The sequence below is a fragment of the Notolepis coatsorum genome (genome assembly GCF_963971535.1).
Source record: "Notolepis coatsorum genome assembly, chromosome: 14".
NCBI classification, from domain to species: Eukaryota; Metazoa; Chordata; class Actinopteri; order Aulopiformes; family Paralepididae; genus Notolepis; species Notolepis coatsorum.
This window is the reverse complement of record NC_140178.1, coordinates 8,733,212-8,750,600: the sequence shown is the minus strand read 5'-3', so window position 1 is coordinate 8,750,600 and position 17,389 is coordinate 8,733,212. Positions and strand designations below refer to the sequence as shown.

Genomic DNA, 17,389 nt, shown 5'->3' with positions numbered 1-17,389 from the left:
TATATATATAAAGGCACTTTTTTGATGAGGCTCAAAAAGGCAGGTGCTCAAGCACCCCTTGGACTCTATGTGTGCACGTGCCTAGGAGGGATATGAGGACTGTGTGTGTTTAACTAGGAGGGATATGAGGACTGTGTGTGTGTGTAACTAGGAGGGATATAAGGACTGTGTGTAACTAGGAGAGATATGAGGACTGTGTGTGTGTGTAACTAGGAGGGATATGAGGACTGTGTGTGTGTGTGTGTAACTAGGAGGGATATGTGGACTGTGTGTGTGTGTAACTAGGAGGGATATGTGGACTGTGTGTAACTAGGAGGGATATGAGGACTGTGTGTTTAACTAGGAGGGATATGAGGACTGTGTGTGTGTAACTAGGAGGGATATGTGGACTGTGTGTAACTAGGAGGGATATGAGGACTGTGTGTGTATGTAACTAGGAGGGATATGAGGGCTGTGTGTTTAACTAGGAGGGATATGAGGACTGTGTGTAACTAGGAGGGATATGTGGACTGTGTGTGTGTGTGTGTAACTAGGAGGGATATGAGGACTGTGTGTGTGTGTAACTAGGAGGGGTATGAGGACTGTGTGTGTGTGTAACTAGGAGGGATATGAGGACTGTGTGTGTGTGTGTGTAACTAGGAGGGATATGAGGACTGTGTGTGTGTGTAACTAGGAGGGGTATGTGGACAGTGTGTGTGTGTAACTAGGAGGGATATGTGGACTGTGTGTAACTAGGAGGGATATGAGGACTGTGTGTGTAACTAGGAGGGATATGAGGACTGTGTGTGTGTGTAACTAGGAGGGATATGTGGACTGTGTGTAACTAGGAGGGATATGAGGACTGTGTGTAATAGGAGGGTTATGAGGACTGTGTGTAACTAGGAGGGCTATGAGGACTGTGTGTGTGTAACTAGGAGGGATATGCCTTTCATTCTTACACAAATACTAGACAACAGGTACAGTACATTCTGTTTTTGAATGATATATATATATATTTTTTTACAAAGCATAGTAGTAGAACTTCCAAAAAAACAGATGGATATAGCAAGCTAGCATAAGGACACAGTATAACTGTAGATTGTATAGTATAGCATTGTATAGTATACATAAAACCCAGTGCCTCATCCGTAGCTAACAGTGTATTGCACTATCGCAGGACCTTAGCATGTCTTACCATGCTTGTTGTAAACTTTATGTACCTGTTATGTCTTTTCTTATTACTTGTTTTATTGCACAAATATATTATTCTCATCCTATTCTTATTACTGTATTATTGCACAATCGCTGCGGGCATGACCCCCCACATTTCACTGTATACTTGTATGCCGTGACAAATAAAACTCTTGACTAAACAATGCAGTAAAAACAGATCTAGAGTCTGTATTATATGGTCAAACAACGTTCTAGGTTCGGGGCTTTAAACCTGTCTCTTTTGTGTCTGCAGGCAGCTTCACCGCCATGGTCAAAGGCGTGTACTTCTTCCGTTTCTCAATGTTCAACACCCTCACTGACCCTTCCAATTCCGTCGTGTGGCTCAAGAAGAACAATGAAAACCTTGTGGCGGTCTGGGACACCGTGGGGGGTGACACCAACGACATGGGCAGCAACGCCGTGGTGATCTCACTGGAGGTGGGAGACCAAGTTTACGCCGAGCTTTCAGCAAACAGGGTCGTCTATGACGACGGCGGTCATTACAACACCTTCACTGGTTTCCTGCTCTTCGGCATGTGATCCAGTGTCGTTGGGAGCGTCGTCGAGCTTCAGAAATGTAACATAGTTCAAGAAAGAACATTTAGACTTCATGAAGTTGAGGCGTAATAGCTTTCCCTAGGACTATTTTTATTTCATTATTATCTTTTTTGTCTCTCACAGTTGTAGGATTGTAAGTGTTGATTGTTAATTATGCATAATTGACAGCCCTATGTTCCCACATTTCCTTTTTTCATACATTTTTATCTGATTTCATCCCCCTTTCTCTTAATTTGGTAGCCAATTACAGCCAACCTATTATCCAGTTGTCCTCTGGTTTCAAGTTTCTTTAATAGTTGTCATACAGAAGTACATAATACTTTTATACAAAATGCTTCTTACTGTTACGCTCCAGAGACTGTGCTAGACAATATAAGTATGAAATAAAATAACATAGTATATCATGTAAATTAGAAGTAAAAAATGAGGTCAGTGTTCAGTATATATGTACAATGTTCGATGCAGAATAGACGTAACTGAGTTACCATATAATATACAATATACTATGCGGTGTACTAATATACAATACTATATAGTGCAAAGCCGAAATTTACAGTAGGTGTACGAGTTGTAGTGCAAATCCTTTATCAATAAATGTATTATAAATATAATAAATACCCTGGTAGTAGAGGGTTCGTCCGGGAACATAGGGCTGTGGGAACATAGGGCTGTGGGAACATAGGGCTGTGGGACCATTGGGATGTGGGAACATAGGGCTGTGGGAACATAGGGATGTGGGAACATAGGGCTGTGGGAACATAGGGCCTAATTTTGAGAAAATTCTTGGAAATGTGGGAACATAGGGCTGTGGGAACATAGGGCATAATTTTGAGAAAATGCTTGGAAATGTGGGAACATAGGGCTGTGGGAACAGTGGGATGTGGGACCATTGGGATTTGGGACCATTGGGATGTGGGAACATAGGGCTGTGGGAACATTGGGATGTGGGACCATTGGGATTTGGGACCATAGGGCTGTGGGAACATTGGGATGTGGGACCATTGGGATTTGGGACCATTGGGATGTGGGAACATAGGGATGTGGGACCATTGGGATGTGGGACCATTGGGATGTGGGAACATAGGGCTGACCCCCCCTACCTTTCTCTCCTCTTTCTCTTTCTCCAATCTTGTAACAATTGTACCACACTGTATGCTACTAACTGGATAAATCCATGCTGTAATAAACAAATCGTACTGAACTTATAGAATTGTCTCCTTTATATTTCTCAATAATTAATAGTCCTTGCCTCTCGGGACCACAAAGTGAATTCCATCAGATTTACATCCTTACATTGACTTTATGAAGTTGAGGGGTAATAGCTTTCCCTATGCCACTGTTCTATTTTATTATTATAATTTATCTTTTTCTCATGTTATTGTAACTCATATTTGTTTATTTATGGATCCCCATTAGTCTCTACACCCATGGGTGAAAGACTATTCTTATAGTCTAACACAGAACCTACAACATTACAGTACATTACATTACAGTAACAAAAAAACAATAAAAACACAAGAACATTTTGATTGTTAAATATGCGTAATTGACAGACCATCTATTTCTAAATAAGGGTAAATAAGCTCATACAAATTGAGAGGTGCTTTTTATTATGAAATGATGCTGTTGTGCTTTTGTGGAGCTGTGCATTGCCATGAACGGAACAAATACAAATAAAAATAGTTGCTGAATAAATATAATTTATTCACGCTGAGAATTAGTAGGTCGTTACGTGTGTCAAGGCGTAATAACACTCTTCTCTCATACAGCGTTGCTACATAGACAAACCAAATATTAAATATAAAGTATCAAGAAATGCGACAGCGATTGTATTACGAGTAGTAATCATATCTAGGTAATTAAAGAAATGTTCACTTTGTAAGAAGTAATTTCATATCATTTCATTTTTATTTATTCGTACATGGAATTATTACTGTCCAACAGTACATATTAATATGCTCCATTAAATTCCATGGCCGAAAAGGAACAGGAAGAAGGAAATTCTTATTTGTACCTGCCCCTACACACATACACATACACTACACTGACTAAGTGCAATGTTTACCAAACCAAATGTACATACTTATTTTGCAGAAATGGAAACATCAACACAATTAAATGAACATAAATAAATACATTTTGTGTATCTATCAGTTAAATTGCATAATTAGGTTCATATTTAGGTAATTACACTGTTTATATCCCTGTAACAATATAGGCATTATATGTTACATTATACTACATTATATGCATAAATATCCCTCTCTTAGCTGATACAGCGTGCGCTATGGCGTCACGGTTCACATTAAAACACATGCACAATAAAACAGTCCAAGGCACTCGAGAAACAGTTTGGGAATCGTTTGAAAATATATTCCACAAACACCGGTGTCTGGGATTTCCACACTAGTATCTATCAGTGTTGTAGTCGAGTCACCAAATCTCGAGTCCGAGTCGAGTCTCGAGTCCCCAGTGTTCGAGTCCGAGTTTAAGTCCGAGTCACCAAAGAAGAGCCCGAGTCGAGTCCCCATTACCCGAGTCCAAGTCAGAGTCCAAGTCATCAAGGGTCCACTCCACTCTGGCAGTCAAAGAGGTCTACATTATAAACATAAATAAATGACACAGCGGTCACCATTTCATTTTATTTACTTTGTGACACAATAGCCAAACAAATGCACTAGCCATCAATATATTATGCCAAATGATTAGGGCCTATTACAGAAAATATTACAAATAAATAACTGTATTTATCAATTAACAAGTCCGAGTCTGCACCTTCCGAGTCCGAATGCAGTCAATGCTCGAGTCCGAGTCCTGGACTCGATTACTACAACACTGCTATCTAGCATCGCTATGTACTTTAAAAGTATGCATTCAGGGCGTCTGGGTGGCGTAGCGGAGATGGCGCTCGTCACCAATGCAAGAGACTGCGGTCTCGACTCCCCGAGTCAGCATTGCCTGCAGCTTGGGCCAGTCGTCATACTATCTCAATTGGCAGAGGTAGCGGGTGGAAAGTCGATGGGTGGGGATTGGACGTTGTGGACAGCGACTCCTACAGGTCGGTTGGGTGACGCCTGTACAGCAGAGACAGGAAGTATCGGGGGCAGCGTGAGCCTCCCACGCGTTACTCCTCGCCACTGAGAGTCCGCGCTGTCTGGTGAAAAGATGCGACAGGCTGCCTCCTCGTGTACCGGAGGGGACACGTGATGCAAGGCTTTTATATATCCTCACTACAGCCGACCAGTGGGAGGCATAGTCTAGCAACGTTCAAGACAGGGGAGGGGAGAATTGAAGGGGAGAATTGGCGAGGCGAAATTGGGATGGGAGAAAAATTGAAAAATAAGGAGAAAAAGTGGATAAAAAAAAAAAAGTATCCATTCACAGTCCCGGTCCGTCACTCCGTCACGGTGAGTCTGGCGGAGCAGAGCGCCTCCCCCTGGTCGTTGGTGGCTCTGCAGGTGTAAACATTGGCGTCTCCCGGGGTCACGGGGGTCACGACCAGAGCACAGCGGCCGTCCTCCTCGTACTCCATCTGCACCCTGGGGGACTCCTCCACAGGCTCCTCCCCACACAGCCACACCACCTCCGGGTCCGGGTACCCTGCCGCGTCAGGAGGGCACACATGGTGGTGATGGTGAAGAAATGGTAGATAAATGGTAAAGAAATGGTAGATAAATGGTAAAGAAATGGTAGATAAATAGTAGATAAATGGTAAATGGTAAAGAAATGGTAGATAAATGGTAAAGAAATGGTAGATAAATGGTAAAGAAATGGTAGATAAATGGTAAATGGTAAAGAAATGGTAGATAAATGGTAATGGTAAATAAATGGTAGATAAATGGTAAAGAAATGGTAAATGGTAAAGAAATGGTAGATAAATGGTAAAGAAATGGTAGATAAATGGTAAATAAATGGTAAATGGTAAAGAAATGGTAAAGAAATGGTAAAGAAATGGTAAAGAAATTGTAGATAAATGGTAAAGAAATGGTAGATAAATGGTAAATGGTAAAGAAATAGATAAATGGTAAATAAATGGTAGATAAATGGTAAAGAAATGGTAGATACAGTAAATGGTAAATGGTAGATAAATGGTAAATGGTAGATAAATGGTAAATGGTAAGTAAATGGTAGATAAATGGTAAATAATAAGTAAATGGTAGATAAATGGTAAATGGTAAATAGTGCATTTATATATTGCTTTTATCCAAAGCGCTTTAAAATGTGTTCCTCACATTTATTCACCCATTCACTCACACACCGACGGTGGTGCCGACCTGCTGATCGGGAGCAGTCAGTGGACCACTGTCGCCCCGCGTCATGGTCAGACATGGCCGACAGGAGAGGGAGAGCGGGAGAAGAAGTGGGGGAAGACATGCGACAAATTATCCCCCCGGGAGCGGGAGTCGAACCCGGGACGGCCGCGTGGGTGTGCGAGGCGAGGCACTATGCGGTGCGCCACGCGGGCGCCCCACGACTTTGTATTTTATGCTTATTTTATGTCTGCACTTTATGCTCTTGATCTGCCAATTATGTGCTCTTTGTTTTACTGCTGTGAAGCACTTTGAGCTGCAAGTCATGCAAGAAAGTTGCTATATAAATAAAGTGTATTATTATTATTACTATTATTATTATCATGTTTTTTACTATTACTATTTATTACTATTATTATTAATATTACTATAATTAGTATTACTATTATTATTGTTACTATTATCATTACTATTATTATTATTGTTACTCTTATTATTACTATTAGTAATATTACTATTATTACTATTATTGTTATTACTATTATTATTATTATTATTATTATTATTACTATTAGTATTATTATTGTTACTATTATTGTTACTATTATTATTACTATTATTATTACTATTATTATTATTATTATTATTATTATTATTATTATTATTATTATTATTATTATTATTATTATTATTATTATTATTATTATTATTATTGTTACTATTATTATTATTATTATTATTATTATTATTATTATTATTATTATTAATAATATTATTATTGTTACTATTATTATTATTATTACTATTAGTATGATTATTGTTACTATTATTATTACTATTAGTATTATTACTATCATCATCATCATCATCATCATCATCATCATCATCATCATCATCATCATCATCAAAGGAAGCGACATGGAGCATGTGGGAACCTGTGAGCAGGCAGGACAGCCGGACGCTGGCTCCCCGCGGGACCGTCTGGTCCTCCAGGCTCTGGGAGAAGTGGGGGGCTTCCTGCATCTTGAGCTCCAGAGACTGCAGGGCATGCAGGGACTCTGGGGACAGGGGACAGTCTGGGGACAGAGAGGGTAGATGGTGCATTTATAGAACAGCTTTTATCCCAAGCACTTTACAATCTGTTCCTCACATTTTACCCATTCACTCACACATTCACACACCGACGGCGGAGGCGACCGTGCAAGGTGCCGACCTGCTCATCGGGAGCAGTTAGGGGGTTAAGTGTCTTGCTCAAGGACACTTTGACACGCTGCCCGGGAGGAGCGGGAATCGAACCGGGAACCTCCGAGCCAGGGAATAAGAGAATAAAACCCCCGAATGGTATACGCTATGGTAAATTGGTATGTTTAGCAGTCCTTGCTTAGGAACTGAACGGGTTTAGTTTAGATTTGATTCGATTCAAATTCACTGTTATGATACAGCACAAGTACAGTACAACGAAAATAAGTTTGGCATCCAACCAGAGGGCAAATGTAACAGTAAAGTGCAATAGTAACATACAATGTACAGGTGATTAAACTGGGTATAAAATATATAAATTAGGACTACTGAGTAATAGTACTAATCAAATGTATGTACAGAGTTGTAGTATTAATATGTACAGTGATACAGGTATAAAGACACTATGGTATTAACTATTAAGTCATACTGGCCAGCAGCGTAACTAGTAAGAGTATATGGATATGTACAGATTAGGGCTGACCCCTATTAATCGATTAGTCGACTAATCGGTCGAAAGGAGCCGTAGTCGACTGGCCAACCTCTTAGTCGAATATAATAATAAAAAAAAAAAAATATATATATATATATATAATTTTTTTATCATTCTTTCCAAAAGAAAAGAGGCCTAGAAGCGTGGCTAACGCTAATGGCACGCATACCAGAGGCTAACAGAGGCACTGAAAGAGGATTTCACCGTCTAATGAACACACTAGACTAGACAAATATCAAGATGTATCCATCAGTGGCCCAATTGCATGATTTTGCAGAGGACAAGAAGCCTTCAGTCGACTCCTTCAGACATTAAGCACCCCTGAACAGCCCAAATGGAATGATACAAAAAAAATATATATATATATATATATATATATAATTTTAAAATATTATACTTTTTTTTTAGTCGAGCAATAGTCGACTAACGGCAAATTTTGGCCAATCCTAGTCGACCATCCAAATCCTTAGTCGGGGACAGCCCTAGTACAGATATACTCTTATTTATATATATACTAAAAAGGATTATATTCAGCTATGTACAGACAGATGTGGATAGATACAGTATATATGGTTAGGGTTAAGGTTATGGTTAGTTTAAGGTAACAGTGTGGTTAAGGTTAGGGTATGGGCGAGGCTAACAGCATGGTAAGAATATATATATATATATACGGTATATACAGCGTTTATAGTTATAGTACTGGTATATAGAAGGATTATATGCAGGTATATTCAGAGATATATATATATGTGGTAAATAAATATATAAATGTATATATATATACGGTATATACAGCACTATTGTACATGCTATCATACAGAGTTATATGGGTAGACTATGAGGTAAGTAGTTATGATGTTCTACCAGGTACATAGAACCCCCAGGAGCCCCCAAAAAGGGAGGTATAGTTACATTTCATGTAAATGTAAGTTATACCATAATATAGAGAATATATAAGAGTAACTATTCTGAACGTAGGTTTAGGTGATCTGGCAGGAGCACTCATTCAAGGGTACTACGACTATGCTTGCACCTCATGGTACCAAAGCACCTCAAAGGTGCTAAAAACAAGATTACAAACATCACAAAACAAACTAGTCAAGACTACTACTTGACCTTACCCCTAGAACCCACCTCACCCCTGCCCACTTTGACAACCTAGGATGGCTTAGAGTAGACGACAGATTACAGCAACTTGCAATGGGCCTGGTCTACAAGATACACTATACGACTAAGGTACCCATGTACATGTCAAAATACTTCCCAAAGGTCAGTGAATACCACGACCACAACACCAGAGGAAGCTCAACAAATCATGTTAAACCCAGATTCGGCTCAAACAAGGGACTAAACACGTTTCGCAATTATGCCACATCAATGTGGAACGCCCTACCCAAAGCTGTAAAGGAATTGTGAATCCCTACCCACATTCAAAACCGCTCTTAAAGAGCACCTACGGGAGGCTGCAATTCGAAACTGGCCACCGTAAATGTCCAAACCCCCCACCCCCACCCCCTCCTAATAGACAGTCTCCTCCCCACCGCATGTATATATTCCCTCCCCGCCGTATATGTATATTTCTCTCCCACCCACCCACCCCCTCCTAATGTACAGTCCCCTCCCCATCATATGTATATACTCTGTCAGGATCTATGAGTAACAGTACTGTATATTTGAATACCGTATATGTCACAAATGTATCAGTACTAAATACCTATATGTCCCTATGCCATAAATGTCATGTATGTTGTGTATGTCTTAAATGTCAATATGAAATGAAAATGGGGGACCCTGATGTAAACAAGACAAACGTCTTTCTCTGGTCTGCATCCCCTTAACAATTGTGTGTATTGAGCCGTACTGTATTGTACCCATTCTGCAATCTGTTAAATAAAGTTTTCATTCATTCATTCATTCATTCATTCATTCATACATAGGTATGTTATGCACGTTAATTAAGCTATGCGCGTTTAGCTGGCTAACGTTAAAGGAAAACTCCAACATTTTGGGAAATTAGCTTATTTGCCATCTACCCTGGAGTTAGACAATAAGATACGTACCTTTTTCTTCTCTGTGCATGCAGTAGGAGTAGGAAGACGTTGGGAACTATAGGCTAATGGAGGAACCTACTTCCAGTGACTGACGCTAAGCTAGGCTAACGGTGCACGTCTTCCTACTCCTACTGCACGCACATAGAGAAGAAAAAATTTATGTATCTTCTTGTCTAACTCCAGGGTAGATGCCAAATAAGCTAATTTCCCAAAATGTTGGAGTTTTCCTTTAAGATAGCAGGAGCCGTGAGCCAACAAAGATGTAGTTTCACAAAATGGATTTCCATCCAGTAAGTAGTCCAGGTACTACTACTCTTAATAACTGCAGCAATATGCGCATATGTTTACGTTATATGCATAAATAATAAAAATATGTGCCTAAAGTCAAGTCGAAAAATTATTTAAGAGCAAATCTTTTGCACGATTAAAAACGATGGTTTGAACGTTCGTTCGAGAAAAAAAACGGCGAACTTTCGAATCCCAAAAACAGGCTTCGGGGACAGCTCTAGGGGGGGGGGGGGGGGGGGGGGGGGATTCGATGGCCTTGATGTCAGAGACCTGATTGGGAATTTGGCCAGGAACGTCGGGAAACCCCCTACGCGTCCTGGGTTCTTTAATGACCGAATTCGGTAGGGACCTCGGTTTAACGTCTTATCCGAAGGACGGTTATCAGCCGTGGACCACCGTGGAGACCGCGATGGAATTCTGGATTCCATCGGAACTAACAACAAAACAAGTAAATTAGTGCTGTCAGGCGATAAAAACAAATTCATCTAATTAATTACAGGATTTGTAATTAATTAATCTAATTAATTGCATTTTAATCGCATAACCATCTTAGGCCTGATATTCTATATATTCTATAATCATATTTCAAATGGCATGTGTCCGGGTGGCAGAATTCAGTACTGTATCTACAAAACCTTCTGTTTAATCATCTTCCATTTATTCATTTGCTTAGATTTTTCAGGTCTGGTCAATTTGAGCATGGTGTTATTCACAGTTAAAGATAAAAAAAAATGTAATTGATATTCTCATTTGGTTCATTACAATTTACTCGAGCCTAGTAACAGACACAGTATTTCTGACACTGGGAATACATTCCCTGAGATCCATAGATGTCCCTAGAATCAGATACCAAGAACATGCAAATGGACCATATACAAAAATGCCACGTTCTTATGGAATGAATGAGATTTTAAAATATTTAAATTAAATCTTTTTATTTAATTTTCATAACGCGATAATTTGCTGTGTAATTAATTAATCTAATTAACGCGATAAACTGACAGCCCTAAAGTAAATTTGTATCAATTTGGTGAAAAGGGTTGAAAGCCGCTGGAATAAAGAACCCAGGAGTCTCTCACCATCTGCAGGGCTGGTGGGGGATCCAGAGCTGGTCGATCCAGACCTGTCTCCTTTAGACAACAGGGCCATCTTCTTGATGGCCATCAAGGCCCTTCCCGCTTTCTACCAGAGAGAAAAACACAAAGGCCAGTGGTAGAAGAGTCATCACAATACGCCCCCTAAAAATAAACTCAATGTACAGTAAGAAGGTTTAGACATTCCTGTGTGGTGATTGTGGTCAATTAACTGCATTTATATAGCAGCTTTTATCCAAAGAGCTTTACAATTTGTTCCTCACATTCACTCACACATTCACACACCGATGGCGGAGTCGCGCGACCATGCAAGCTGCCAACCTGCTCATCGGGAGCAGTTAGGGGTTAAAAGTGTCTTGCTCAAGGACACTTCAACATACTGCCGCGAGGGGCCGTAATTGAAAACCGGGAACCTTTCGATTACCAGACGACTGCTCTATCTCCTGAGCCACTGTCGCCTCCATTTTTTTATTACATAGCCAGTATGGTTTACATTCATCCAACACTGTACAATTACAATGTATAATTTAGTCATTTAGCTAATGCTTTTATCCAAAGCGTCTTACAGATTGTGAACAACAAGTCAGCAGGAAGGGGGACATCTCTGGCAGCTAAGGGTCAGTGTGGCATTGTTCGTCAAAGTGTGTCGAACTTGAGTGTTACACTCTGAATGCATAGTAGTATAGGCATATTAACAAGATAGGTAGTAGTATAGGTATAGTAGCATAGTAGTATAGACGTATTAGCATGATAGGTAGTAGTATAGGTATAGTAGCATAGTAGTATAGACGTATTAGCATGATAGGTAGTATTATAGGTATAGTAGCATAGTAGTATAGACATTAGCATGATAGGTATACTGTACTTAGCGTAGCATAGTAGTATAGGCATATTAAATAGGTAGTAGTATAAGTATAGTAGCATAGTAGTATAGACATATTAGCATGATAGGTAGTAGTATAGGTATAGTAGCATGGTATTATAGGCATATTAACAAGATAGGTAGTAGTATAAGTATAGTAGCATAGTAGTATAGACATATTAGCATGATAGGTAGTAGTATAAGTATAGTAGCATAGTAGTATAGACATTAGCATGTTAGGTAGTAGTATAAGTAGTAGCATAGTATTAGGGTACATCAGGGGTAGGCAACCCTAGGCACGCGTGCCTGCATAGGCACGCGGGGGCATTTGCATAGGCACAGGGGGCAGCAGTAAAAAAAAAATTTTTTTTTTTTTTTTTTTTTTGCTTTGAAATATTATAGTGAAATATTTTGCACTGTTGTCGCATCTTGTTGAAATCCTCCCACAGGTTATTTTTACTACCACATATTTAATTGAGACCCTTTATTTGTTTATTATTTCAATTTAGCTGGAAATACGTTGCTACATCATTCAGTAACATTTGCAGAGCCAGTGGGATTAATCAACACATTTTATTATTTATTTTTCTATTTCATTGAACATTGCACATGTTAAAAGCAATTTTTTTTACTTAATGTGAGTATTACCAAGTCAACTTGTGTTCTTAAAACAATGACAATAAACATAGTTTTATTAGGTTGAAATAATGTGGTTGTGTACTTATTTTTCTGTTAACTTATTATGGATTGAAAACTGAAAACCTTAATGCACAGTAACTGAACTCAATATTTTTAAGTTTTGGTAACTTATTATAATTTTTTTTACAGTGTAGTCTTGCGATCAATCAAAACGTATTTACACGATATACCTCACATTCACCCTCCATTCACATCCTGGTGTTTTCCTGGTGTTCTCCATTAGGCCTGTAGGTGGAGCTATGACAGCACACGTACAGTACACACACCGATGTGTGATGTGTCCAAAAATGAAGGGCAAATGTGAGTGAAATGGTCGCACTGTATGCAGCCGTTTGTCTGCATTGCATTCCCGCCCCCCCCCCCCCCCCCACTCAGATTTAGGGTTGATACAACCATCATAATAATATTGTTAATAATGATGTAATAATGTAAAAATTTTCATAAAAAATACCTGATTATGAGAAAAAAAAATTACGATGCATGGAATATTGTTGAGGCACACTAGTTACAACTATATTTCAAACAGGCACTCCATGTCAAAAAGGTTGCTGACCCCTGGGGTACATCATAGTAAAGATACAGTAAAATGTGCTAATTTCCTGCACTTTTACTGTAAAGCACTTTTGAGTAATGTGTGTGTGTGTGTGTGTGTGTGTGTGTGTGTGTCTGTGTGTGTGTGTGTGTGTGTCTGTGTGTGTGTGTGTGTCTGTGTGTGTGTGCACTATATGAAACTGCTGTACTGCCGGTACACTCTTGGAAAAGAGATTTGAATCTCAACGAAATGAAATGAAATTTCAAACTCAAGCTATATGACCCACGGCTTTGGAATTTGCCATAGAATGCGTATACGAGAATCCTGCGGGTTTTCTTACAGAAGCGCTCTAACGTGGACAATATCATTATTTAAAATATCACCCAGTAGCCATGTGTGTTACCTTCCACTTCTGCCGGACTAAGTACTTCTTCATCTTCTCCTTGGAGAGACTCTTGGTGGCGCAGAGTTCTCCGGAATCAAACGCTGCCATCCAGGAGTGGGCCAGAGCTTCCTCACTGGTCATCCTACGCCTGGGGACGGGACGTAATGATGATAATAATAATAATTAGGGTTGGGTACCTTTCACATTTGAACCGATACCGGTACCTGTGAATCGATACCGGTACCCAACGGTACCTTTTTTTCTGTACTTTAGTCTCTAAAAATGTAATCTACCTGCCTCAGTTGTAAAAAAAAAAGAAAAAAAACTTCAAATAATTTATTATTGTTACAAAGGGTCAGATTAAACCGAATATATATATTTATTGTTTGATATCCCTTGTATAATATTTGTATATCGTTTGATATCCCTTGTATATTATTTGTATATATACACGGAATATCCCTTTACCTGTGTTCAAACCAGAGTAATATTCGCTCTCCTATTGGACAGCCCCCCCCCAGGCTCCAGGCAGTCTCGTACTCAGACAGGTGCAGTGGGCGAGTTTGGGGCATGTTAGAACATGCCTTTGGCAGTGTAGTGATTCAGGACCAAAGTGACCAGGTTGGCACTAGATATTCACCTTACGTATAAATACGGCGCAGGTGGAAACAGCAGCACTTAGTTCATTCAGTCTTACCAAACCCTTAATGCCTTCACCACGCATACAACGTGCAGTGAAGTGAGCAACTTTGCATCTACATAGAGCATTGAGAACCGCGTGCGAATAGAATGCTAAAGTGTCAGAGTTTAACGCAGTAACGTTGAGTTCGACTTAATCTAATGTGAAGTAATAGTCGATCATTTATAGTGTATCGTGCGGCTACAGTTCTTCAGTGACCAGCATTACCACCGGTTCGTCGTGACCAAGCTAGTGCACTTATCCAGGCTGTGCGGCCTAAATCCGTGCCCACACCCGAGGAGTCCTAGGCGAGAACCGTTGGATATGTACACCGGAGAACCTACACCGGCGACTGCAGAACCATTTCTGGTTGGATTATATTGCTTTGGGACCGTGACCGCTGGAGAAGAGAACCGTCGATTCCACTGTCGTTTGGGATTTACCCCCGTGAGGATCATCACTCGGGCCCGCCTCTAGGAAGGGGCTGGCTAGCTGTCGTCAATGCTATTCGAGCATCTTGGATTACAACTGTTGCTTTGTCTGCTGATTAAGGGAGTACATGCACCGGCTCCTGTATCTGGAGCCTCGTTATTCCTCGTTGACCCAGACTTTGTACCCGAACATTCCTCTACCCCTACCGGCCTTACACCCCGGAGGGAACCCCCCAGTGTCTCCAGCTGGTACCGGTGTGGCCCATATAATTGCTATACCACAGGTGGCGTCAGCTTAGACCCATCCTAGTATTCATACTATTCTCATTGACTTACGCTCTTGACTGACTTTACGTGTGTTCTTCGCCATACAAGCGCGAGCCTAATTCTCAATCTGTAACCTAACGTTGCTTAATAATAATAAATAACCCTCCAAATAGAACTTTATGTGTCAATGCCATATTCTTGTGTGGGTGTTCACCATATATATTCATGTACTGTATGGCCAGTAATTAAAGTACATAACTAGTAGTGGTTTAATATATCACAATCTTTAATACAGTCAGGGATTTGTACCCCTCAGTTACAATTGGTCCTTCGAGCCGGAGGGTATCAGTGTAATATTTAATATAATATTGATATTAACCATGGCCAGCGGTGAACACTCCCCAAGCGGCTCTCCCAAGCTAGAACGCCCGCAGCGCAAACGTCAGCCACCTCCCTATCTGGAGGAATCCGCTGTCGTTCTAATACCTAGCTTTAACCAGACGTTAAATACGGATAAAGCGGATAGTCAAAGCATGTCAAATCCTACCGACCAGGCGACCCGACCAGTAGAGACCCCAGTGGGTTCAGACCAAACTGACTCAGCTCACGGGGGGACCAGGTGGGACATGACATGACTATACCTCCAGACAATGTCACCGGGATAGTCCCCGGAGCGCTCCAGGATAAAGAAAGCGCTCCAGGGACAGAACCCGACACACAACCAAGAGAAGAGAAGCGCGCCCAGGAGATGGACCTCGGGGCGCGCCAGGAGAACAGATCTCCAACGAGCTCTGTCAGAAGCCGATCACCTCCGTCAGTGTCATCCCCCAGCCAGGCGGACCAGATACTGGCGCAAGCCTTGATCGCCACACTGGCAGCCTCCACCGAAAGAGACCGACTTCAGGGTGAACGCGACCGGCTTCAAGCAAAGACGCTTAGTGAGCGCGAACACTCTGCCATGGAACGAGAACGCCTCCAGGCTCAACAGACGAGCGAGCCTCCAGGCGCAACAACAGACGAGCGAGCGCGAACAACGAGAGCGCCTCCAGGCGCAACAATTAAGCGAGCGCGAACAATCTGCAGCGGAACGAGAGCGCCTTCACGCGCAACTCCAAGCGCAAGCCCTTAGTGAGCGCGAACACTCTGCAACCGAACAAGAGCGCTTCCAGGCGCAACAAAGGAGTGAAGACGGCCGCATAAGACTGGAGGAGAGACGCCTTCAGACGGAAGAGAGACGCCTTCAGACGGAAGAGAACATTGAAAGAGACCGCGCCAATGCACAGCGCGACGCCGCCAATGCACAGCGCGACGCCGCCAATGCCCAGCGCGAAGCAGAGCGCGACCGGCTGCAGGCGCAGACAGGGAACAAACTTAACTTTTTGACTTACCAGCCATTTGGCTGGTAGATTTTAAAAACTACCAGCCATCCAGATTTTTTACAAGCCAAAAATTATAAATAGCTTTTTAGTATATCGCCATGTGTTATTATTACTATATAATACTCTCGTATGCTATTTTCAATTAATATCATAAACAACATAAGGAATATTAGCCTAATTTTGAGTGGACTGAAGGAATGAGTCAGCGTTAATAGTTTTAAATGCAAATAATTTATTGCGAATTTATTTACAATATGGAAGCAAAAGAATTAAAAAACATATTAAAACAACTTCAAACAAGATAAACAAATCCATACTTGCCACCTACAAGGCAACAAGGGATGTTAGCGGAGTCTGTAATGCATCCAGCCTTGTATGGAATAATAATATAATAATATATAATATCATGCATTGTTATGTAAACAATTCCACTGGGTAGGCTTTACAACCATAATTAGCTGAAAGTGAAAGCCGACACACCTATATGAACATGCTGGACTAACGTTATAAAAAAAAAACAATAAACTTACTCGCACATCCAGGCGAAGTCCCTGTATGGTCTTGATTTTTTCGCTATAGCGTGGGCGTTACGGAATAGTATCCGCATTTTAGCCAGAGTCGACTCTGACAGCTTGGTCAACAGTCGGAGCAGCCAGGAGCGGAGTAGACTGTGCTTTGTATCTAACAGAGCAGTCCCTGTGACAGCGTGACGTCTCGTGGCTTTTGATGGCTTCCAGTTTCATCACCGACGTCCCGATGACAAATGAATTTCGTTTTCTTTTATCCGTTGCTTTGGCACGACATGGTATACAAAACATGACCCCCCCCCCCTCAAATTTAAGCCATTCTCGTGGTTTCCCGGAATCAGATGTGTACCATTTCTGGTTAAATTTCCTAACTACACCGACGCTAGTAGCAGGTGCAGTGTTATCGGTGGTGCTGGTGGTAGCAACTGACTCGTCAACGTTAATGTTGTCGCCTGTTTTTCTTA

At 41.0% G+C, this 17,389-nt stretch overlaps 1 protein-coding gene across 1 annotated transcript in view; it reads right to left on the bottom strand.

Annotated features, from left to right (window-relative positions):
* Positions 1 to 3,358: 3,358 nt before the first annotated feature.
* LOC311240204 (myosin light chain kinase, smooth muscle-like) overlaps positions 3,359 to 17,389 on the bottom strand; it is a 33,864-nt gene continuing 19,833 nt past the window's right edge. Inside the window, 4 exon segments of the mRNA XM_084328747.1 lie at positions 3,359 to 5,349; positions 6,935 to 7,075; positions 11,150 to 11,252; positions 13,661 to 13,790. Coding sequence (XP_084184873.1) covers positions 5,144 to 5,349; positions 6,935 to 7,075; positions 11,150 to 11,252; positions 13,661 to 13,790 — 580 coding nt within the window. The 3' untranslated portion in view covers positions 3,359 to 5,143.